The sequence below is a fragment of the Idiotropiscis lumnitzeri genome, chromosome 13 (genome assembly GCF_059441095.1).
Source record: "Idiotropiscis lumnitzeri isolate Australia: NSW breed Sydney's pygmy pipehorse chromosome 13, RoL_Ilum_1.0, whole genome shotgun sequence".
Taxonomy (NCBI): domain Eukaryota; kingdom Metazoa; phylum Chordata; class Actinopteri; order Syngnathiformes; family Syngnathidae; genus Idiotropiscis; species Idiotropiscis lumnitzeri.
The window spans coordinates 4,826,108-4,851,523 of NC_142403.1; the positions used below are offsets into that span (position 1 = coordinate 4,826,108).

At 40.4% G+C, this 25,416-nt stretch overlaps 1 protein-coding gene across 4 annotated transcripts in view; it reads left to right on the plus strand.

Annotated features, from left to right (window-relative positions):
* Window positions 1-25,309, plus strand: part of dnajc6 (DnaJ (Hsp40) homolog, subfamily C, member 6) — a 39,744-nt gene extending 14,435 nt beyond the window's left edge. For 2 of the 4 annotated variants that reach the window (XM_088312941.1, XM_088312937.1), the window contains 16 exons: window positions 2,257-2,306; window positions 4,779-4,927; window positions 6,105-6,227; window positions 6,878-7,011; window positions 9,005-9,199; window positions 9,425-9,542; window positions 9,700-9,779; window positions 10,621-10,814; window positions 12,131-12,511; window positions 13,422-13,565; window positions 18,073-18,174; window positions 18,328-18,465; window positions 18,548-18,880; window positions 19,046-19,194; window positions 19,348-19,524; window positions 23,443-25,309. In XM_088312941.1, coding sequence (XP_088169067.1) covers window positions 2,257-2,306; window positions 4,779-4,927; window positions 6,105-6,227; window positions 6,878-7,011; window positions 9,005-9,199; window positions 9,425-9,542; window positions 9,700-9,779; window positions 10,621-10,814; window positions 12,131-12,511; window positions 13,422-13,565; window positions 18,073-18,174; window positions 18,328-18,465; window positions 18,548-18,880; window positions 19,046-19,194; window positions 19,348-19,524; window positions 23,443-23,544 — 2,569 coding nt within the window. In that variant the 3' untranslated portion in view covers window positions 23,545-25,309. The remainder of the gene's footprint in view (window positions 1-2,256; window positions 2,307-4,778; window positions 4,928-6,104; window positions 6,228-6,877; window positions 7,012-9,004; window positions 9,200-9,424; window positions 9,543-9,699; window positions 9,780-10,620; window positions 10,815-12,130; window positions 12,512-13,421; window positions 13,566-18,072; window positions 18,175-18,327; window positions 18,466-18,547; window positions 18,881-19,045; window positions 19,195-19,347; window positions 19,525-23,442) is intronic. The other 2 variants (XM_088312938.1, XM_088312939.1) reach the window with 2 other exon arrangements.
* Window positions 25,310-25,416: the final 107 nt, after the last annotated feature.

Here is a 25,416-nt window from a genome sequence, read left to right on the forward strand (position 1 = left end):
CATCAATGAAGTGCCTTTTTTCTCCGGACTACAAGTCGCTCCGGAGTATTTGTCGAACTATCCCAAACATGTATAATGAGGTAGAAAAAAAACATCCATAAGTCACACTGGAGTAAAAGTGTCAGGTTTTGGTTTCGGCATGGTGGAGGACCCAAAGAAAGCGAGGCGGCGAGTGCTTTTAACACAAAAAAACAAAACAAAACGAAAAGGCAAAAAAGAAACTTGGAAAATCAAAAAATACAAAAGTTCATAACAACACAGAACTTACTAAACCAAACAAATATTAGCACAGTGGACTGTGACTTTACTTAACTTAAATGTACCTCATCATTCACTCGAACCGTTGCCACAAAATGCCGACAGATGAAACCAGATATCTCAGCTCCACAAGCATCAAATTAACACCCAAAAATCCAAAGTTGAGCTGTGGTTTGTCAATCTTCCTCTTCAGAACTGCTGTTTTAAAACCTCGTGTTATGCCTTTTCTTTGTTTTTTTTGGTGGCCTTTTTTTTTTTTTTGCATCATCATTTGATGTCTTGCGTTTGCAATGAGTTACAGAGGTTCTTTTTTTTCCCCAAAAATGTGTCCCTTCAACCATTGCCTTGCTGTTTACATAGATTCAAGTGACTAATTGAAAGAATCGAACATTTCTATGCTCTTTGATGCGTCTTTAAATAAAGACGCCACTGGTAAGAAATGTGAACCAAAGCAGTGTGGTTTCGAAGCCCCAGAGTCTGGCACATGGTGGTCCACTTTCTGTTTGTGAGTGTCTGCACTGTTTGTGCACAAAGGGGGCTCTGTTTTTCAAAAACCGCACATACATTTCCTGTCACTGTTGACTCAGCAGATCTGATCATGAATATTCCTGCCTTGTGTCTCCCCCTTCAGACCTGCACTCTCTTGTCGCTTTGTTTCTTCCTTTCAGCTCTGCTTGTCAGTTTGCTGTCTGTCTGTCTCTCTCTCGCTCACTCCTCTCCAAGACTAAATTATTCGTGCTAGTTCATTGTGCGAAATGGCCGGTCCACTGCTGTTATGCAGGAGGGTGCATTTCATTGTACCTGTGTGTGCGTGTGTGCGTGATGCATGTTTATTCAGTGCCTATAAGCTATGTGAGTAGGAGGTGTGAAAAAACGAGGGAGGTACAATGCTATAGCAAACATCAGAAAGCTCAAAGCGAACAAGTAGATACAAATATCCTTTCACCCATCCATTTTTGGCTGCTATTCCCCTTCATTGTCATTGTGGTGATGAGTCTATTCCACCAATTGTTTTGACCCAATAAATTATTATTTTTGTTATTTGTTTTTTATAGCTGCAGATGAATACAAGACCAAACTTGTACTTGAAGCATCAAGGGCATGAATGGAAGGAATAAAATTATAAACCCTCAAAATAAATGGGAGGACTCGATGTACACATTGCTCCGTATGTGAAATAGCACTTGATTACGGAAACAAATGAAACAAACTGTCTGTTTGTCTCATCTCTACTGCCAACTTTCTGGTTGGTGTAAAAGGTCATTCTTTTTCCTGTTTAGTTCGCAACAATAATCCATTTTATGGCGAGGTATATTGTATTAAAGTGACAAAACAGTCAATTTTCAAGTGTTGCTCCCATCTGAGGTTTGGTCAGCCAATTTTGAATTATACAACATGCAAAAATGAAGCATGCAAAGTAAATCACACTGACCCTACTGTTTTCTTTAGAAGTGAAAACTACCGGCAACAATGTTGTACTTGTGTGGAGTTCGGGACATCACACTGGGGGTAAAAATTGAAAGATTTTCCCAGGGCTCTAAGCACGTGCCCTCCCACTTGCAACAATAATTCACACCTGGCGGGCGGTGGGCCCTTAAAGGGAATTATATATATGTCGGTTCAGGTTTTTGTGATGCACCCATGTGTGTAGATGCAACTTCTATTTCCAGTAGAGAACAAGTCTGGATTGATGCAAAATGAAACTCTTTTATAGAGACGGTTCCTCCTAAACCTGCTCCAGTGATCTTTTTTTCTCACACTCACAAGTATTCGCAGCCACTGTGAGGGTAGAATCTTTTTCAGCTAGGGTATGCTAATTCAATATTTGGTTTGGAAACACAACTTTACATATTTGTATATATTTATGCGGCAAATGCCACCACTCATGCAATCAAACTCATGGCAGTTTTATTTCAGGTGGAAAAATCATGTAAAAGTTAAAAACTGACCTTGAAAATGTTCAAAATTGCCCTTAAAAGGGATTGTTTTGTGTTTCAGGTATACAAAAGGGGAGCTAGACATAGCCTACATCACGTCACGAATCATTGGTAAGTACCTAGATTTACAAGCATGACCGAATATCACCTGAATCATCTCAAGCAGGTGCCATTAGACACCAAATGACACCTCATGTCCATTTGTTGAATGGGTACATACTGATTTCACTTTTACAAGACTTTAATAATAGTTGTGTTACCTTACATATATTTCTGAAAGCATTCTCCAAATTTTAAATATCCCAGTTTCTATTTATTTTTGAATGCATTCATTTTTAGTCTTGTCATGTTGTGTCATTTCTATGTTCAATAGAAATAAATGCGCTTAACTCATATTTCGTATGAATCATTTTGAATTGATCATGTTCTGTCATTTCCATTTACCCCAAAACCAAGTAAAAAGTTTTGCATTCGGAATCCAAATTTGTCAGGGCCGCGACACACTGCGTGATGCTTCAGAATTCAACTCGGACCCGTCCATACCCCCAAAAATGACAGTTGTCTAATCACACCAGTACATCGGGTGATTTAGAGTAAAGCCCGTATCCCACTGAGTGGTGAATGTTTGCGAGTGCTGGTGACAGGAGCGCATGTTGACTTGTCGTCAGTATCTGTTAGGGTTTGTTCAAGGTCGCAAACGTACTCCTTCCGATGTAAACTGTATTGAGTTCTTAGGCTCCTCATAGAATATGTTTGACCATATCACATTTTTTAATCCATAAAAAGATGAATAGTCAGTCAATGAAGGTGCAGGTTGCGACAGAAAGAGGACAAAGGCAAGAATAAAGAATGAGAATACATTAAAAGGGGGTGTTCGCTCCCTTTCATTTGAATGTAACCAGCATCTGACGTGCGCATATATTTTTAACACAAACTTGTCTATTTCACCCACAGGTACTTATGCAATTATAAATGTTGTTGAATCTTGCTGTAATATACGTACTGCACATACTACATTTCTATCACTTGGCTGTGCATGGTGTGCCAAAAAAAACAAAAAAACAAAACAAAAACGGCAACAGTGATAGACTGATGGACTGTCACTGAAGGACGAGGTTAGTGATGATTAAACTGACAAATTAAATCCCACTTCTGTCATTCGACAGTCAGTAATTTTGTAATAGTTGCCTTTCATTTCTCAATTGTCTGCAAAATGGGCGTACGTCAGTCCATCAATCTTACAGAATACACACCTCTGGTAATTTCCTGGGAATATTCTAGAAGTGATTATTTGAAAATGTGAACACAATAGGAAATATATGGAAATAAAGTGTTGGAAATTATATTTATAGTTTTCCTAATTGTTGTGGAAAATCATTAACATGATTAGTATCTTCACATAAGTTCCATCCATCCATCCATCCATTTTCTTAACCGCTTCTCCTCACGAGGGTCGCGGTCGTGCAGGAGCCCATCCCAGCCATCTTCAGGCAGCATGCGCGGTACACGCTGAACGGGTTGCGAGACAATCTCAGAGCACACAAAGACGGAGAACAATTCACACTCACATCCACACCTGAGGACAATTTAGAGTGTTCAATCGGCCTGCCATGCATGTTTTTTAATTTGAGAGGAAACTGGAGTACCCGCAGAAAACTCATGCAGGCACGAGGAGAACATGCAAACTCCACACAGGAAGCCCGGAACCCAGATTCGAACCCTGGACCCCCGTACTGCGAGGCGGATGCGCTAATCAGTTGGCCATCTTCACATAACTTAATATCATTAATTTTAATAACATATAAAGTGAAATTTGAGCAAATTAATTTTGAGCAAATTAATTAGCATCAATCAATACCCCAAGAGTAGATTTCAGTTTCAAAAAGGTTGGGAACCCCTGTTATGATTCTGACAGTGCAAATCGGCCAGTGTTAAAATTTCTGCGACAGTGTTGAAAACAGTTGCGTTAACATTATTCTGTAATAAAATAGCCTGTGTAGTCAAGAATGTAACACGAAATATGTTGTTAAAATGGGGAGTCACCTGGATTTGACCATGATTGGTGTCTATTTGAAATTGAAACCACACCCAGTTAGTGTGGCTACATATAGAGGCTGACAGTGTTAAAATGAACACCTATGGTGTTGAATTAACGGCAGCTTTTTTGTGTATTGAAGTGCAGGCGCTATACTGTAAACAATAAAACTAAACTTTAAGCAAATGAAGCGCAGGAGTGCCGCACTGGAGAGTAACTTCAGAGATAAAGTCAGCAACACACTTTCCCACTTTAGAGCTTTTGTGAAAAATGCTAATGTTTGAATCTCCTTTTGACTTAGTAGTCAGTATTTCAAAATCTCCATTTGCAATATTAGCAAAAAAGGCAAATATTTTGTGGAATGTATGTGTAATCAACTTTCAAATCTCTCTGTACTGTTGTTGGTGTTATTATTATTATTATTATTATTTGTTTTATGTTTTTGTTTTTATTACATAAGCTCTTTGATATGCTGTTGTTTAGTGCTTGAGAAATAAAGTAGTAATTAAAGAGCTGAATTGTCACTTATGGATGCTGTCATTTTTCAGTGATGACCTACCCAGCAGAGTCTGCGCAGATTGGCTACCAGAACCATGTAGAGGACATCCGATCCTTCCTTGACAGTCGCCACGCTGACCACTATACTGTCTTCAACCTGTCACAGCGCAACTACCGTGGGGCAAAATTCTCCAACAGGGTAAAAAAAATGACCTCATCCACTTCAATACATGTATCAACCACTTTGTTTTGATCCTCAAAAGAAGAATTTGCCAAGATATGTGAGAATAACATCTCCCATCTTGTTTCCCAGGCCATTATTGATTAAATACGTTCGTTAAAGGGTAGCTTTACAAGGACATCACAAAACAAACACAAAGATGCACACATAAAATGTATATATAAACAATATATATTAGGGTGACCATACGTGCCCAAACATGCACCAAATGTAACCTTTTTTACAACCAATCCAGGCGCCCAAGTGAGTATTATGAATTCACGAAAATGTCTTGCTTTAATTGTTTTTGACGGGAATATCTTGCATTGGATAATAAAGAGATCATTTCTTAGGTGTATGTTAAATATCGCAGTCATATTGCTATTGCAATATGCATACTGGCAATTTCAGGAAAATCCAGACTTTTTCCCAAACAGCCATTTAGTTTCGTGGCCCGTTGAAGCGAGCATGATGGCCACACCCTGTAACCCATCGCTGATTAACTTGAATATCGTCATGACCCCTATCACAACCCTCCCACCCCTCGACGATTACGTTTTATGCATCCGTCCATCCATTATCCTAACCGCTGATCCTCACAAGGATCGCGGGCGTGGAGCCTTTCACAGCAGTCTTCAGGCAGTAGGCGGGTACAACCTGATCTTGTTGCCAGCCAATTGTAGCATTCTCACGCTCACCCAGTAAATGACAAGCGATATGAAAAAAATAAAACAGATGGTCAGATATACAAGGTCGTTGTCAAAAAAAAAAAATGACTGTTTTGTTTTTTGACTTTCCACATTTTGACTGTCCACATTGTGCGCCAGAGGATTAAAACAAAATATTTTTTTGCCTGTGAACCAACCAGCCTCTAGCATTTATCTGCAAGGCAGTTGCAGAGTTAACATGGCCTACATAGCTGCCTGTGGAAGTCGGCGTGCCTTCAACGATGACTCATCATGGCAGCTTGTCCTGTGTTGCTCCACTGCTGCTGTGCTCTAACTTACACTTCTCCTCTTTGCTCTTGCCATGTGTTTTGTTTCATCCCTACTTTTCCTTTCTTCCCGCTATTGCTCTCATTCTTTTCCTCTCACTACAACATTACGCTGTCTGTTCTGCCATTCGTGTCCTTCTCCCCTCCCTAATCCTTCACCAGGTTTCAGAGTGTAATTGGCCTGCTCGCCAGGCTCCCAGCCTCCACAACCTCTTTGCTGTGTGTAAGAACATGCACAACTGGCTAAAACAGAATCCCAAGAATGTGTGCGTCATCACCTGCTCGGTAAGTGATCCCTCATCATATCATTAAATCGCTTCAGGTACTTCAAGTAACAATCGGCTTTTACCAATAATCCTCTCTTTTATGCCAGTGGCTTGCAATGTTGATTTTTGGCACCTTGACTCCCCCATGTTACCTGCCATGCAGGGAGCTCGGTAATGCCTAGAATGCAAGATTCGTTTTAAGAAGACTTTTTGTTTGACACATACAGCTGAGACAGAGAGGAACTGCTTTCATCTGCTGTTTTAATAGACATGATATCAGATCCGTTTGCCTTTAAACGGTTCTATGATCAATCATGTTTCGTGTGATCCTCATAAAACTGAAGTGGACTGGCGGAACACACAATTTTGGCTCACAATTACCAAATGTTTCTGTCTTGTGGAATAATTCGTTATGAAATATGAAATCAATTGAAAATTTTCTTACGCACACAGACATGGAGTGGTGTTGGTTGTAATTTGCAGCTGCAAATGAGAAAGGTGTTGCTGACTCTCATTAACCTAAAATGAACTCAGAGGAATGAGTTCACAATAATAGTGTACAATTGTTTAAACGCAATTTGATTTTATTCTTGTTCGTTTTAGTCAGTCATGCTAAGAGAGAAATGAGACTTTCCTTTGTGTCATGACTCATTGCGGTGTGCTTTTTAGGATGGCCGTGCACCTTCTGGTGTCTTGGTTTGTGCCATGTTTTGCTTCTGCCACCTCTTCAACAATCCAATTCCCGCCATGCAACTCCTCAGCGCCAAGAGACCAGGCTCGGGCCTCTGGTCTTCACACCGCAGGTGAGGATCCTCTTGTGATATGACATCAGATGTGGGTAGAGTAGCTGAAAATTGGACTCAAGTAAGTCTTCTGTTAGTTTAGAATAATAGGCCTCAAGTCAAATTAAAATGTAGTCCTCCAAATAATTTCTTGAGAAAGAATAAATAAGTATTCAGTGATAAAAACTACTCAAGTACTGAGTAAGTGGTGAGCAACTTTGAATGTTTATTCATTTTTTTCCCATCAGAGCCAGAAATAAATAAAATAAAATATTTAGGTGCAAATTCTGTCACGTACCGGGTTGAGCTTGGGTAAACGAACACAGGTGGACACAATAGACAAGACGAGACAAGACACAGGAACACAAGGCCAAAACATGAAACTAAATACTAAACCAAAAATAACAAATACAAATCATGACAAATTCGGTCATTTGGACCAACAACTCAGTAACTAAAAGAATAAAATCATTAAAATATATAAAATAATATTTGAACAACAACAATGGAATTTGTTATTCTTTGATTCTTCATTTTAATTTCATCAGAGAAGGAGAACTGCTTTCCGTGCGATTCTATCATGTCAGTGTTCTCCTTTGGCTTGTTCGGGTGGATCTTAAAATAAAATATAATAAAATATCAATGAGGCGATAGGGAATTTATTGATCCAAATAAATTTGGAATATTCTGTGACCTTGACATTTAAAAGAACAACAGTAAATGCATAGTGTCTCACACAAGGGCTGCCCACACTTTGTCACCATGTGAACTAAAATGGCCAAGTCCACATTATCTTATTACTTTATCAATTTATTGATTGATTGATTTAAAATATACTTTACTATACAACACCTTGTTTCTATAAATCTCTGCCAGTGTTCGCACTTTCAAAATATCACTTCAACAGCATTCCTTGGAAATCACAATGTCACTGGTGAGCTATTTTTAGAACCGGCCTGCAGGCTACTCACGTCGTCCTTGGGTGGCTGCCTTAAGCCCGTGGGCACCACATTGGGAACCTTTTTTTGTATCCCTTTTTAATGTATTATGGGGCGAGTAGCTATGTTTCGTTACCTAAACTTATGTTGACATGGACACCACATGCCCAAGGAAGTAGAACCATGTGATAATTAGTTCCTAGTAAATGATCAAGGTAACAATAATAATGACCAATAGGTTTAAGTGAAATATAAAGAAGAATGATTGAAAAAAATAATCTAAACGTTAAATACATTATCATTGAAATAAATTATAGTTAAAAAAAGAATAAAAAAACAAACTATTATATTTTTTTGCTGTCATACTAGAATAACTTTCTGGTGTTAAAATTCTGAATTGTCAATTGAATGTGTGCACCTTATGTGGCGATAGTAAAACCGTAGTGTACAGTATCCACCTTATTTCTGAAACAATTATGTGCATCTTCCTCTGAGACATTTCTGGTAAGAATTTTGGTATTTGTTATAGCAGGTTTTGTTTTACGGGGCGGTTTATTTAAATCAATTATTAGTCCATTTGAGGGGAAATTTTTTTTTTTCCCCTCATCCTTTTAATATGAACTACACCTGCCATGCAAATATAGACAGGTCTACAATAAACACATGCACAAACTGGGCATACATGATTGGACAAATGTAATCATTTGGGACCTCCAGATACAGAAGAGCTTGTGATTCCTTGCTTCCCAAAGGACATTTAAACAACCACCCTCTGGTGTAATACTTGTGAATTACACATATGAAAACAGGATGACGTGTAGTCATGTTCCAACACTATGTTTTTCGACTTTTATCACTTGGGCTTTGACATCGGAGAGCCATTGCATCAATGCAATGAAGCTTTTATGTGGAATTATTAACTCATTCACTGCCATTGACAAGTATAGAAGACAAAAAGTACATTTGACCTGGGCTGGCAGTGAATAAGTTGTCAATTGCATATATCCAAATATCTACCTTGGAGCGATCCGTTATTAATCACAGCACTGACACATTGGAATCTTGTCCTCTGGCAGGTACATTGGGTATGTATGTAGCATGGTATCGGAGAAGCCCAGTCTACCCCACACCAAGCCGCTGATGATCAAAGCTCTCACCATGAGTCCTGTTCCCTGCTTCAACAAGCAACGGAGCGGCTGTCGGCCTTTCTGTGATGTCCTCATTGGAGAGACCAAAATCTTCACAACGGCACAGGAGTATGAGAGAATGAGGTACAGCTACATTTTCATACTTCAAAGTTGTATTTCAATATTTGTAACAAAATACTTTTGCAAACAAATGTCTGAGTCTACAGAATGTTGTAAAGTAGTCTCTTAATTTTGTTGAAGGGTCAGCTAAATGTTTAACAATCCAAGCACTGTTTCTTTTTTGTTTGCGTAACATAGTCCTCAAGTCAAAAATTGTTCAACGTATTCATTTTATCTGTGTATGTCTAGAGAGCACCGAGTTCAAGAGGGGAAAGTGGGTTTTCCTCTTGGCGTCAGCGTGCAAGGAGATGTTGTAGTTTCTGTCTATCACATGAGGTCCACCATCGGAGGACGACTGCAAGCCAAGGTACACAAAACATCTTTTTTAAATATAATGTATTTCATATAACAGTTATCCATTCAATCATTTTTTGATCCTAGTCCTTTCAAAAATGGTAGCTTCCAGATTAACTCGAACAATTTAAAACTGTCTTTAAACAGCTACCTTTTTCTTCTCCCTTTAGGTGTCAAACACACAAATTTTCCAGATCCAGTTTCACACCGGCTTCATTGCTCCTGGAACCACAATGTTAAAATTTAACAAGTATGTCTTTTTTATTTTTATTTTTTGATTAACGCACAAGTGAATGATTACTTAAATATGTTGCATACTTAATTAAATTAAATTTGCTTCAAAACAGTTTAGCTGAGGCGGCATGCTGGCCGATTGATTAGCACAGAAATGGTGGGTTGGAATTCAGAATCCGGCCTTGCTATATGGAGTTTGCATGTTCTCCCATGCCTGTGTGGATTTTCTGCGGGTACTCCGGTTTCCTCCCTCATTTCCAAAACATGTTGGCTAGGTTAATTGAACATTTTAAACTGTCCATAGATGTGTTTATGTGTGTGAAAATTTGTCGGTCTATGTGTGCCCTGCGATTGTTTGGCGACCACTTCAGAGTATACTGTGCCGATCGCCTGAAGACAGCTGGGAGAGGTTGAGGATTCGCAGTTCAAAAAATGTCTGAATAGTTAGTTTAGCTGGTGACAACATTGGACTAGCCAGGACACCGCTCATGTTCAATTAGTAAAACTATTACAATGCAGATCTTGCCAGAAATGTTGGTGTTATGACATCATTGACAGTTACTTTTGCTTTCTGCCAATTGGCAATAACGTGCGTGTTTACATTTGTTTGTATTTTTGAGAGGGGATTAACAATACATTGCATTTTGCAACTGAAGAAAAAGCCCTCATGCACAAAAGCGAATGAGTATTAGCAATTATGTATGCTTACGATGTCTACAAGACACTAAAAAGCAGTAAAGGCTGAAGCTGGCTTTAAGCATGAAACTGATTTTAAATTCTTAAATGACTAAAATATTTAGTTTCTCATAATCCAGAAGTGCGTACTATGTGTCTCTCTCTCTCATTTCTCCTGGCAGACCAGAGCTGGATGCGTGTGACTCCCCAGACAAGTATCCCCAGCTGTTTCATGTGATATTAGACGTGGAGGTGGAGAGCTTAGACAAGCAGAAAGACCTCACGCCACCTTGGGAGCAGTTCCCATCTAAGGACCTGAGTCCCAATGTGCTTTTCACCTGCCATCAAGAACACAAGGATGCTCTCGCCATTGCTGGTACTTGCCCTACTGATTACAATGTGGTGGTACACTGTCACGCAAAAAGAAATCATGAAACAATAGATTTCACTCCAAATGACTTCATGCAATTCAGCAGAACCACGTCTTCATGATAATAAAAAAAATATATATTTTTGAATTACATTCAATGGAAGTCTTTTACTGTTCTAGTTTGTATTTTCACTCATTCACACGTTCACAAAAACACACGCAATCACTGAATATGATTTGTTGTTATGTTTGTGTTTCCTGTGCTGATTTGATGCCACAGAATACACTTAGCACAACAGTGCTGTTGAACTAACTTCAACAAAACTCACTGAGTAACTTTTATTTCTGCTCCAACAAGATGAGATGGAAGGCTTGGATTTGGAGGGTAAGAGCAGCAGCAGAGGAGAGTGCTGACGTTCAACTGTACAAAACTTTACTTAATCAGAACAAGGAACCATTCAATTAGATCATACATCATATAATTCTATGCGTATCGCATGATTATTATTATTATTAAAATTATTGATTGATCTAACTATAAATGCATGTACGTTACTGGATTTACATGGTATCAAATACGCATTGATTGCATTGAATGGAGCCTCATCATTGTCCTTCAGTGTGACATCATTTTGGCAAAAAAAAAGCTTAAAATGCCTTTGATAGAAAATAATAATTCTAAATATCTCACTTTAACATATTTTAGTTGAATCAGTTGTTCTCTGTAGCTACACGTTTAACATACAGACACCATCCAGTGCAGTGCAGTCATACAGTGCATCAACTAAATTTGCTCAGCCATAGTTGAATAGAAATTATGATTAGAAGAAGCTAAATCAGAATTTTACATCACGTTTACAATCGTCATCAGCCAGAATTTTGGATTGTTGTATAGTTTGTGTTGCATTAGATGATGCTTGTAGACTGTACCCGTTTAGTTGCCCATTATCCATTATTTCCTTCTGGACCCCATTTTCTCTTGACGTAGTCTTTTACTTTGCGCAAGTTCCCTCCAAATATCACCCCCTATAACAGGGGTGCCCAAGTCTGGTCCTCAGAGCCCCAATCCACCCTCTATTAGATGTCCCGCTTCCAACGTACATGATTCATATTATCAGCTCATCAGCAAACTGTGAAGTTTGATAACGATCCGAATAATTTAAATCAGGTGTGTTGGAAGAGGAAGACATCTAAAGCCGGCTGGATTTGGGCAACCCTGCACTATAGCATCCACTTTTCACACTTTTGTTTTTCCATTTATGATTGCTAAAATATTGATCTTTCTCCGTGTTCTTCCCTCTATTCTCTAAATGGTCCTAAAGAGCCGAGCAGACCACTCGCAGGCGCTGACGGTCGAGGCCACGGTGAGGAGAGTGAGCCCTCTGACGACGAGATGATCTCTCTCTCCAGCCAGCGAAGCAGCACCAGCACAGCCCCCCAAAAAGGGGAACAACCTTCTCCAACGCTCGTGGACCCCGAGCCGGCTGGAGAAGTGGATCTTCTTGGCTTGGATGGCGAAGAGATCAAGCAACCACCTCCCGCGTCTCAACCTCCAGCCAGTGCAGCTGCTGCGACGACTGACCTCCTGGGGGACTTGTTTGGGGCTCCTCCTCAGCCCACCAGCGGGCCATCGTCCAACCACTCCACTCCGCATAAAACAGTACCAGCCTCTGGCTCGCCATGTGCTGCCCCTGGCCCAACAGGTGAGGATGAATGCAAGTATACAGTGCTCAAGCAAAAATGGATTCATATCTCGGTAGCTTCACAGACCTCATAAAATGTCTAATACACTAAAAGAGGTCTTTCATGGGCCTTATAAGTGTATTGCAAGACGCACCTAAATTGACCAGTGGAAACAGTGCCCTCTGTTGTTGAGAGATTTATAAAATCAGATCACATCAGGTGCAGATTGCAATCGAGTTGATTCTTTTTTTCCCCATTTAGTTTAGTATTTTAATTTTAATTTTAATTTTAATTTTAATTTTAATTTTAATTTTAATTTTAATTTTAATTTTAATTTTAATTTAATTTTAATTTTATTTTAATTTTATTTTAATTTTACTTTTATTTTTTATTTAAGAAAATTTGAAAAGCCGAATGTTTTGGAGTGCATATGGCAGCACAACATCAAACACAACAAACTTTTGTTATTGTTGCAGTTACACAGAAATACCCCGGTGCTTGCTGTTTACAAACATTATGATGATAGAAAAAATGAATAGCGCTATTATTTGTCTATATAGCTTTTGTGGTCATTGTAATTTGTCAAAATCAAAGTGCATATCGTCGTTTTTCACATTCTTCACATTTTCTTTTACTTTTACGAGAAAGGGATTTGTGCGTTACAGACAGCCCATTACTTTGAAAACAAAATTACATAATTGGACTTGTGTTTTTCATGGGACAGTGACAATATGCAACATGAAAAGAAATCAACAGATAGAATAATGCACAAACAGCTGTGTGTTGTAGAAGCCGCAAATAAATACAGTGTGTTACATTATAGGCTATATTTAAGTGGATAGTTAAGCAAAACCAAATGAAAAATGTGATGTGAAATGCCTTGAGCAGGTGTCAATGGCAGTTTTCTTGACATTTTTATGGGATCCCCAGTGTTTGACCCCTTCGGAGCGGGTCCTATGCCGAAGCCTCAAGAGATGATGGGTTCGTTCCTCGGACCAGGTAACATGGTGCAGCCACATTCCTTCTTGCATGCTGCCCGCTCTCCATCCCCCACCCTGCAGCCCTCAAGCTTTGGTGAGGCATGTTTCTGCTGCGCTGTTGCATACTGACACACAACATTTTGGACAAGATCAGCACTGAACTGTTGTCTGTGATGCTCTGCTGTATGTATTGTATGCTGTATTCATCATCATCATATCGTGTCACACCAGTGGTTTATCCATATTTTTGCCCTGTCTGTGACCTTTTGTAGGTCTGGTGGAGTGATATATACAGGGCTTATTGGACATTCAAGTTGGATATGTTTCATATTTTGGTTTAGGAAACCACAGTCACATACTGAGGATGTGGCAAGGCCCCATTTTGTTAGGTTGTCTTTGGTTTTCCCAACACCAGATCTTGCACGGTTTAGGGTACACCATTTTTTCCTTTCAAGGTTTGTGCCCTTGGGTAGTTTTTCTTTTGGTTTTGGGACACACGGTTGTTCTGGTCCCATGTTTTCTTTTTCTCTCCATTTATTCATTCTGTACCGTCTAGGGGTGATGTTTTCAGGCAGACTTTCAGTTGAAATGAAACTTTTCCTAGATTTCAGCCTGGGAGGGACTGGTACATGGGAGAAGAGTGGATGGCGATTATCATTTTCTTGCTTGCGTTTTTCCACTTTGGTGTGTGTTTCTCTTCTCAAGGCAGGAGGTGGAATGCCCGAGAGCCTGTGGAGGATATTGACTGGTGTTGGTCTTAATGCTCCAGTTATCACACGGCAACCTTCATTAAGGATAGGATCTATTTTGCTGGCATGGGCAGATCGAGACCATACGGGGGCACAATATTCTGCTGTTGAGAAACACAGAGCCAAAGCAGTTGTTCTCAATGTCTTTGGATCTGTGCCCCATTTTGTTCCAGCCAGCTTTTTCAATAAGTTGACTCGAGAGGACACCTTGCTCCTAAGTTTCTCTAGGTGTTGTTTGAAGGAGAGAGTCCTGTCTAGTGTTACACCCAGATAAGTTGGATGGTCATCATGGGTGAGATTTTTCCCATTCCATTCAATATTTAGTTTTCGATATGCTTCCCGGTTGTTTAGGTGGAAAGCACATATCTTTGTTTTCCCTGGGTTGGCATTTAATGACCATTGCTGGTAATATTTGCCAGTTACATTTAGTGCTCCAGTCAGACAGTTTTCAATGTCTTTAAAGTCCTTTGCTTGGGTGGCAATGCAAAGATCATCTGCATAAATGAAGCGTTTAGTGTTGGGATATGATGGTTGGTCATTCGTGTAAATGTTGAAGAGCAGAGGGGACAGCACTGATCCTTGTGGGAGTCCGTTCTTTTGACTTCTCCATCTGCTCCTTTTGCCATCCATTTCAACATAAAATCTCCTGTTGTTAAGGATGGTTCTGATGACATTTACAATGTGGCCATTTATTCCCATTGTGGCCATTTTCATCAGTAGGCTTCGGTGGTTGACTGTGTCATATGCTGCTGTTAGATCAACCAGGACTATTCCTGTTTTGAGGTTTTTCTCGAATCCATCCTCAATGAATTGGACAAGGTTGAGGACTTGGCCACAGCAGGAGCGTCCTTGTCTGAAGCCTGCTTGTTCTTCAATAAGCTGGTCTTCGACTGATGGAGTGAGCCTATTGAGGAGGAGTTTTTCGAAGAGTTTATAGGTGGTACAAAGAAGTGAAATTGGGCGATAGCTCTCAGGCTTCTCTGGGTCTTTGCCTGGTTTAAGTAGACCTACGATTTTGGCCTTCTTCCACTTCTTTGGGAGCTTCAGTGAAGTTAGGCATTGGTTGAAGAAAGAGAGAAGCCACTTCTTTGCTCTTGGCCCAAGCTGTTTTATTAATTCATTGTGAATCCCATCTATTCCAACTGCTTTATTTGTTTTAAGTAATTTGATTTCTGATGTCAGTTCTCTTATTGTGAAAGGGGGAAGGGTTTCATGTCGGTTTATGCATTCTTTAATTATATTATTGTAAGCTTTGGTTTGTTTTATTGGTTTATGTTGAGGTTTTCCATATTTGAGAAGTTGGTTTGCGACCTGGTTGGGAGTTACGGCTGCTGTCCGGGATGGGGGTTTGCCTTCACAGTTTAGTTTCCGAATGGTTGCCCAGCCCTTCTTGCTGTTTTTGCTTAGGTCTATACTTGTTACCATCTCATTCCATCTTCTCCTTCTTTCTTCCCCAATGTCATTCATCAAAGCTTCTCCCATTTCAATAGTTGATTCATCAAAAGGATCTTCATCATATAGTTTTATATACTCTTCATATAACTCTTTGGTCTCTGGATTCATCCCTGGGATGTACTTTGTCCTACATCCCCTTGGGATGCTTTTTTGAGCAGCTTTCCACATTTGCTTTACCCAAACATCATAGTTTTCTGGTCTTGGAGCTATGGTGTTTGTTCTTACTTCCATGTCCTCCATGAAAGATTCCCAGTTTGCTTTTTTGAAATTAAACCTGGGGAGGTAATCAAATACAATTGGTCTTATAATTTGTTGTGTCCTTACTTCAACTGGTCGGTGTTGGGATCTGGGGATGTGACCCAGAACAGTTCTTCGGAACACTTGTCTTAGGTTGTTAGAAATAAACACCAAATCAGGATTGTATCCTCTTCTCCAGCGGGCACTAGAAAAGGTGATCTTTACTTTCATAAAGAAGTGTTAGATCATTGTTAATGGCCCATGAGATAACTTGTTCTCCGTTCTGATTATCTTCTCTGTATCCCCATTGGGTACTGTGGCTATTGAAGTCACCAATTATTAGGTGTGTCTTACAGGATATGTTTAAGTTTGTTGGCCATTGAAACTCAGCATTAGGTGGTTTATAGACTGAGATTACAACCATGTACTCAGTCTCAAGCTTTAATAGTTCCATTTCCCCAGCTGGGATTTGTTCCGTTTTTATGACTTTTGCTGGGTCCTTTACAAAGATGGTACTTCCATAAGTGCGGCTGGGTATTGAGACCGCCATTGCCATTCCTGGAACTACAGGTGGATTGTGTAGTTCCCTGTGTGTTTCTTGAATGCATAAGATGTCAGGTTGCATGGAAGCCAGTAATTCTCCTTTGCTGGCAGAAAAACCCTCCACATTGTGGGAAATGATGGTAATGTCATTTCGGGTCATTGTGATGTTGTATCGGGGTCGAGGGTTTATCCTTTTACCGCCCTTCTACTCACACAGTAAATGTACACACTGGTGTGTTGTGCTAGGATTGGTTCTCCAAATTTTTTGAGGATCTGGATTCTGCAGGGTCACGACGTGCACGTTCCTAGCTCGACCCCGTATGCTGTATTGCTCTGCTTTAATTAATTCAATTGCATGGTCATTGTCTTAGAGCATTTACAAGTAAAATACAACGTTAACAAAAAATCAACTGCATATAGTCATTGCCTTTGCAAAGTTAGTATATTGTAACATAACAGAACGAAAATAATTGACACCCGATAATATGAGATGTTTATTCCCACAAAACATCCATGTATCCATCTTCTATGACTCATAAGGGTCAAGATAACTGGAGCTTATCCCAGGTGACTTCAGGCTAGTGGTGAGGTACACTCTGCACTGGCCGCCAGTCAATCGCTGGGAAAATATAGTAAAACAAAAAACATTCACACTTAAAAGGGCTCTATTTTCATGACCAACGCAAATCTGGCGTGGCGGGCACCGGAAAACTATGTTGAGGAAGTTTAGACTGAGTATTGATAATTTTGTGGCTTGGTGGATCTGTGGGGAGGCGGGCTGCGCCACGGTAGGGGTGTATACGGCCGATGTAATTCACCGGCCATCAAATCATATTCTCTGATTCCCTGCGTTTCAAATCCACCCCCACCTCATATGTCCGAAGTATGGATGTTCACTGATCAAACTCTCGCTAGACCACCTGTTGCCATATTTGTACTGCATGTGGTCTGAGCAGGCGTAGCTTTAGTCAGTCGTTCTACCACCAAAGTTACTTCAAGTACACAACCTGGCTGAACTGGGACGCCCAGCTTGACGCAAAACAGTCTGCCAAATTAGCAAACATGCGCACAGAACTTTGTGCTTTCAGGAAAATCAGGAGAGGTCAGAATTTCCGCACGGGCTGTTAACGCAAATAGAGTCCTTAGAGTGTTGAATTAATCACAGCGGCATATTTTGGCGCATGGTGATGTCATGCAAATGCAGATTGTGTTCCAACCGAGATTCAAACCCAGATCGCTTGACTGTGAGGTAGGCATGCTAACCACTCTTTCACAGAATCTCTGTGCTGCTTCTCACAAACTTGTTTAAGACTTTGGTTAATCATTTGGCACAATCTGCCTACTTGCTACATCTCATGGCCCACCCCCCTATATTTTTTACATTGATACCCATACGCTTTACTTGATTTACTTTTTGAGCAGTACAGAGAAATAGTGTCGAGCATGTCTATCTCACAGTTCTAAGCTTCCGAGTATGAAACCTGGTTCCTTCCATCTAGTGTCTTTTCACCGTGTGCTGCGGGTACTCCGTACCCATTGCTCCTTATTCAAAAACAGGGGTGTCAAACGAATCATTAGCTAACATAATGAGGGTTGTAAATTGCTGTTCTTGAATAGGACGGAGTTCCCCCGTCCAACCTGCGACCCCAACTGTCAACATTCAGCAGCAAAACATCATGGGAGGCTGGGAATGGAACAGGACAGCCACAACAAGCACAGGTACACCAGACTGCACTGCCCACTGAGTGGAGTGGCATGACTATTTCCTGTCATTTCAAAAAGCAGTGATGAGAGTGTGAGACATCTTTAGATGAAAGGCTACATTTGTTGTACTATAAGAAATTATAATGTGAATCTTCTCTACTTTTGGAGGTGGAGGCTTGGGAATGGGCAGTCGATCAGCCACTACGAGCCCCACAGGTTCAGTCCACAGTACACCCACCCATCAGAACAAGCCAAACACCCTGGACCCATTTGCTGACATCGGTAACCTCGGGGGTGGCCTCGGAGGCAAGTTCAGCTCATATTCACAAGTATCGGCATTGTCATTTCTCCTCCACTGTCGAGTGCTATAAACTCACTTTTCTTCTAGGGGGTTCTGGTTTCTCCAGCAAGCCCACCACACCCACAGGAACAACCCCTTCCTTTCCTCCCATGGGCTCCCCGTCACGGCCTCCTCCATCTCCACAGCATGCAGGAGGGTGGCAGCCCCACTCAGGTGCTGGCTTCCCATCATGGCAGCCCAACACTGGCACAGGAGGCTGGCAACCACAAGGACAAGGACCCACTCCGCAGCCAAAGCCGAGTCCTAGCCATACGGCCATGCCTCATACTTCACCGCAGAACCGACCCAACTATAATGTTAGCTTCTCTGCAGTTGGGGGTGGATCACCCAGTTCTGCGGGCAAAGCGCAGACAGGAATGGGTGAGAATCAAACTTGGCTACTTTGCCTTCTTTCCGAAAAAACATTTGAACATGTTATTTAATCTACAATAGCTTGTGTAACACCCCTGAATACAATGTAAAATATTGTTACAAATGAATGTCTCTCTAGATGTTTTTCACTTTGTTTGCATCTGTTTCTTTTAGGCTCTAAGCCCATGGCGTCCAATGCCAACTTTGATGACCTGCTGTCTGGCCAAGGCTTTGCAGGGGCCAAGGAGAAGAAAGTACCGAGGACTATAGCAGAAATGAGGAAGGAGGAAATGGCCAAAGAGATGGACCCTGAGAAAATAAAGGTAGCAGCTGTTCTCAAACTGGATGACTAATCAGCCTATGCATGTCTGAATCTAAAAATATAGAAACAAAGATTTATCACTCCAGTCAAATGCAATAATCCATTGTTTCAAATCAGTTATTTTTTACTAATGACACCATGGTTTGTTTTTCAGATTCTAGAATGGATTGAGGGCAAGGAGCGGAACATCCGGGCCCTCTTGTCCACTATGCATACCGTGTTGTGGGAAGGAGAAACGCGCTGGAAGCCAGTCGGAATGGCTGACCTGGTGACTCCAGAACAGGTCAAAAAGGTCTACCGCAAAGCAGTCCTCGTCGTCCACCCAGATAAGGTGAGACCAATAAGTCAACCGTCATATCTTTTTTCCTTAAGGGACGAAGAAAGGAACGTTATTAAGGCAATATCCCATCTGTTACTGCCTCAACACATCCACACTCACTAAAACAACAGGATGTGGCCTCTATACCGCCCTCTGTTGGCTGAAATAATGCACAGCTGTTGAGAGTCAAGATCCAACTACTGTAATCTAAATGTATAAATCTTATTACCGTATTTGAAAATTTTTTAAATGGCACGGCAAGTTTTGTTTGTACACTACATTACATTTCATACGCAGGGCAAGTCAATGTGCTTACAAACACAACATTTAACAACATTCAGAATCAAAGCACAGAAAACAAAAGTATCTTACAAAAATGATTCAAAAAATGAACAACAGTTTAATCGAAACTATGAAAAATTAAAGCAACAAAATTAGAATAGGTTTTTCAAATAATTAAAAGGTAAAAAAAGATTGAAAAATGTTTAAATAACCTTAATCAAAGGTAGCTATAGGGAAAAAAAAGCAAAGATTTTCTTTCTTTAAAATGTCTTTTTTGTAATTTTCAAAACCACAATGACAAAAATCCCAATCAGTCACGTATAATTATCAGTTTTTGCTCTTTTAACAAAACAAACCCCCTAATCCCCGGACAGCGAACACACACACACACACACACACACACACGTGATAAATTGTACATATAATACTCATATAAAATAAAGGTGAAATGCAACAAAACAACACAATCTCAAAATGTTCCATAATTAATATACTATCCACTCATAATAAACAACAAAAGAAAAGAGAAAAGAGAAAAAGATAACAATGACGGGTTTTCTACTCATAAACAGCCGTGGTTGGTTTCTCGAAGAAAGTCAGGAAGGGCCACCAAGCCTTGTAGAATCAATTTCCAGAGCCCCGACCGTGAATCTTATTTTTTCCAATTCCATACATTGTATTCTGTCTGTTAACCAGTGTATGTGAGATGGGCAGCAGAGTCTTTCCATCTCAACAAGATACATCTTCTGGCAAGCAATATTGAGAATGAGAGCAGTCTTTGCAAAATACGCGGCAGGTCAAGGTCTGGGACAACTCCGAAAATGGTGATAATGGAGTTCAGCTTAATAATACAAGATATTACCTCAGATAAAGACTGGAAGACTAATTTCCAGAAAGTAGTTAGAGAGGGACAGGAAACAGCAAAGATTTTATGTTAGACTTAAAAGCATTTGCACTCGGGGCTGACTTCACTTCTGTTGCTATCTTAACCAGTTTTAATTGTTTGTTTAACTTTACCAACAAAAATGTAGTACGTATACTAAAGTTGAATTTATGTTTAACATATTTTTTTAATTGTTATAATCACGGTTATTGTCATGAAATATCAGTATAATGTAAAATCCTTTCATTTTCAGCATTAAACACTATTAAATTAATTGACACATTAATATTGCCTCTTCAAAGAGAGCAAACCATTTTCAACACTTTAGATTGGTCAACACTGTGTAAAATAGCAACCACACGCATGACTAACACACTAACCAATCTTTACCAAATTGTGACATAGGAGGCTTTAGCCCAATGGCAGTGATATTTAACTTCCTGAAAAGGAATCGATAATTAGAGAGTTGTGTATACGAAAGTGTGACCATTGTGAGCCAACAACTCGACGAGACGAAGTCACGATATCAGCCATCAAATCATCAAAGTGTTTTAATGGATGTTGCACAGGAACTTTCTGATACATGATACAATAAGAAAAAATATGAAAGTGATCACCAGAAAAATGATCACGCCTTCTATAATGTGTTCAGTGAACGATCCAAAGGTGGGCCTCAACCAATCAAATAAAGAACTATTTTCTTGATGAACAAAATTGGTTGTATCATGAAGATGAGTGACTATATTAGCAATGGTGACGTTATAATCAGGCACAAAGGTACAACATTCAGATCCAATGACAGAACAAGTTCCCCCCCGAGCCGCTAGGAGAAAATCCAAAGCTGCTCGGTTTTGTAAAGCAAGCAGTCTAACGGAAGCGAGTTCACTGGACATGAGCAAAAGTGCCCGGGCGGTTTCGTTTGCGATAGTTTCTACTGCGTGGGACAGATCAGCGATTTGATCTAAAGCCGACATAACTCCATAAAAAGGGAGAAGAGAACCGATTGCGTTCTTGAATGGAGACTGATGGTGTGTCCAGAATATATCAGAAACAGCCCGTTTCTGTCTCTGAGGATAACTTTTCTTGGGCAAAGACTGAGTCACTCTCATAGCCGGGATGACATACGCTAAGCCACAGCGTCCTTTGTAATCCACTGGAAGATAGGGGTAAGCCATGTTCCCACACACCCAGTACATTCCTACTGGAGATGATATAGAGCAGATGGCAGTGAAGTGAGCGAGCGCATTGAGCCGAGTCGGTCCTGCCGTCTCCAGGCACTGCTGAGGCCTTGATTCCACCGACTGAAACTCGCTGTCGGGATGTGTCGGGTCCCATTTAAATGTATGAAAGCAGTCCGATTCTCCTACAGGTGTTGTGCCGTCATTTTCGAGACACCAAGAGAACCTTTGAGGAATGAGCTGTACAGGAACGGGTGTGGGTGTTTTCACGCACCGGTTGCAGTTTGAGGGTGCTCCCGAGCAGTTGAGGGGTCTCATTTTTGTCAGACGAGGGCATTCCGGGTGAGAGTAAGACTGAGCGAAGGGGATATGCAGCAGGTGGCAAGTGTCGCAGTCAGAGGCAGGCAGGGCCATCAGAGGCAAGCCCTCTCCAGCCGTGTACGGCATAAAACCACACACATAACAGCTAGAATTCGGCTGGATGTGCCGGGCTACTTGCCACGCCATAGTCAGGAAAACATTGATATCCTCTGCTCCAGAATCTGGTGAATTCATTGCCTGCGGCGCACCAAGGATGGACTCCACTAGGACCGCAACCAGGAGAAGCATGGCCATCCTCTGTGACTGAAATCAAGGAAATTAGAAAAAAATGGTTTTCAAGTGCAGCCAGTGTCTTCACATTGATGACCAGCACTCTCATCAGAGTTCAGCGGTTTAAAAATGAATGAGGAACAGAAATATTCAACACGGACGAGGTTGACCTCAAGCTCATCTGTGGAACGCGAGAGCGTAGGGTCTCCTCCTCTCTCTTTATCCTCTCATATCAGCATGCGCAAACACAGCATGTCACATGCCTCATTAATCAATCTTCACTAATCAATCACTTCACGGACTAAATCTTGGCACGATCAAAAAGTGGATATTCAGGAGGCTGTTGTGAAACATGACGAACACTTTGACACCAGTCAACTGGGAGTCTGGTTGAGTAGCTAACCTACCTTTGCCTCCATCTCTTGAGCAATCTTGTGTCGCAGTTGTTTGTTTGCATGACACCACCTTGTGTACTGTGGTCTTTTCCATTTGCCGCTTAATGTATGTGTGGACAGGCTCCTTTTGTTGACACAGTTTACTGGCTGACAGCTGCCTCAGAGTAAAGTCCATTTTTGCATTCAGAGAGGGATTCTCCTTTCCCATGAAAAATAGTTATTAAAGAAAAATACAAATGAATCAGTTGAGCATTAAAGTCCAGCACATGGGTTCTCACTCTGTGTTCGTGTAAATGCGAGTGATTTGTCTCTATAAATGCGTCAGTCTGCCTTTTTCACCTACTAAACTTTTTAGCACTGAAGAAAATGCTTTGATAGATGGTGATGGAACATTATGTCTTTCCCATAGTGGATCGAAGTCAAATCTAGTTGATTCCAAAACACTTAAGAATTATACTAGCGCTGAGCAGCGCACCGCCATCCATTTAACAATTCAAGAAATTGGGACCAATACAAGCACATTTCACATGTCTGCGATTGACTGAGCATGCCGATTCTTCACTCTGCTTCCCTGATTTTTGTCTTTCATTTTCCCTCTCAGGCAACAGGACAACCTTATGAACAATATGCCAAGATGATATTCATGGAACTAAATGATGCCTGGTCCGAATTTGAAAGCCAAGGACAAAAACCTCTATACTAAAAAAAATGGAGTGGATTGAGAAGGACGAGAAGATCCTGACACTTTTCACCACTCTGGTCAATATTTGCATTCATTCAGCCATTTTGGTTTCCCACCTCCCTCATTTAAGAGATGTACCTTGAACTGCACAGCACCCGGACTATCTGACTCCTAACAACAGCAGTACTGTACTGTATAGCCTCCTACTGTATAACCTTGGTGCAATATTACCTCTCCTTGTGGGGTGCACTTAGCTCTGAACTATCTCAGCCACAACGGAGTGTGTGTGGGGGTGCATTTGACTTGAAGAGATCAAACTAGAACAGTAGACACCTAAGATAACAGAAAAACCCTTCAGTGAGTGGACTGTGATGAAGTGACCCATCATGCAAGTCTGTGCTAAGTGTTCTCGTTCATTGACTTACAAAGTTACTCGTGACTCCCTTGGTTGTTTTGGAGGAACACCAAGTGTAATTGTATAGAAATGAACAATACTATATTTCAATAAAAGGCATCAATAGAGATTCTATAAACCTCCTCCTGCTGAAACCATTTTTGACAGTTGCACTTGTTGCCTTGTGGCTGTAATTTAGGATTAGGACATGGATTGTACACTTCTAAACATGATGCACCTACGATACTAACTAATCAAGTAATTAGCTCATTTTCAGAGGTAGCTATCAACGTCGTTTGGTCAAAGCACAAACAAGAATCTGTGCAGTTTTGAAGGAAGGTGATTGTTATTTATTTGTCTTAAGCATTTTGTTAATTATCATCGCGATTTACCAGGGCTCCTTCCTTTGAATGGTTTGAATAAATTGCGCTTGTCTTTTGCTCTGTTAATCAAAAAAAGTAACTTCAAAACAGAGTGTCAAGCAAGCAGTGAATTGGTCTGACTACTCTATTTCTGTGTTCAGCCTGTTCAAACTACACTACAGAAATCACCAAATTTTATGCAATATGACTTCTCGTTTGAATCATCTGTTGCTCCCCTAATGGGTGATAATGCAATAATAGGTTTGTTTTGCAATGATTTATGGTCTAAAATGACATTATAATGTAATACTGATGGCAATCCTGTTTATTGTATCCCTAAATGGGGTGGTACTGTAAAAACTAAATGAAATGTATTACTTAATGCCATGAGTTTACTTTTGTATGACAATTTCTATCAGAGCACTGACACTTTTATTTGTTTTAATAATGCTCATACAGTTTGTCAAGAATAGCATCATGTCATCCAATTAAAATTATGTACATTATTTGTGAGCCGCACAACTGATTCTAATGTTTAAAGTACGTGCAGTGAGCTCAATTGATGCCCACTGTCAGTTCAAAAATTATTTTAACCTGTTACTGTTGTCATTTGTTGGAATATTTTGTTTTCAGGACTCTCTCATCTATATTTTGCATAGTGACTGAATACTGCTGAAAGGAAAAGACGCTTTAATTGGAATCCAAAATGTTTTGAAACCTGCAAAAAGGGGGGTGAGCACTCAACAACAGAGACTGGAAAAACAGGAAAGGAAGAGCAGGCACCGGATTTGTACTGTTTGGGCTATTGTGCTCCACTTCCACGGATGATCAACATGTGAAATAACTTGGAAATCTCCCTTGCAGACAGACTTATCCATCAACAAGTCGGCAAAAAAACTATAACATCTGTGTTGTACTGAGTGTGTGTGTTGTTTAAATTGTGGTATGTATGAAAGTGATTTGGACTGTTGTATGTTTTATGTGTTTGCCTGTCTGCTGTTAACGTATTACTAAACTGAGTAAAATGCTACTGGTGTTCCCTTCAATTTGTACTTTACTGTCTCAGAAGAAATAACAATACTGAAGAAAGTGGAAGTTCTCAATTTGATTTATGAACCAGCAAAGAATCCCGTGAGT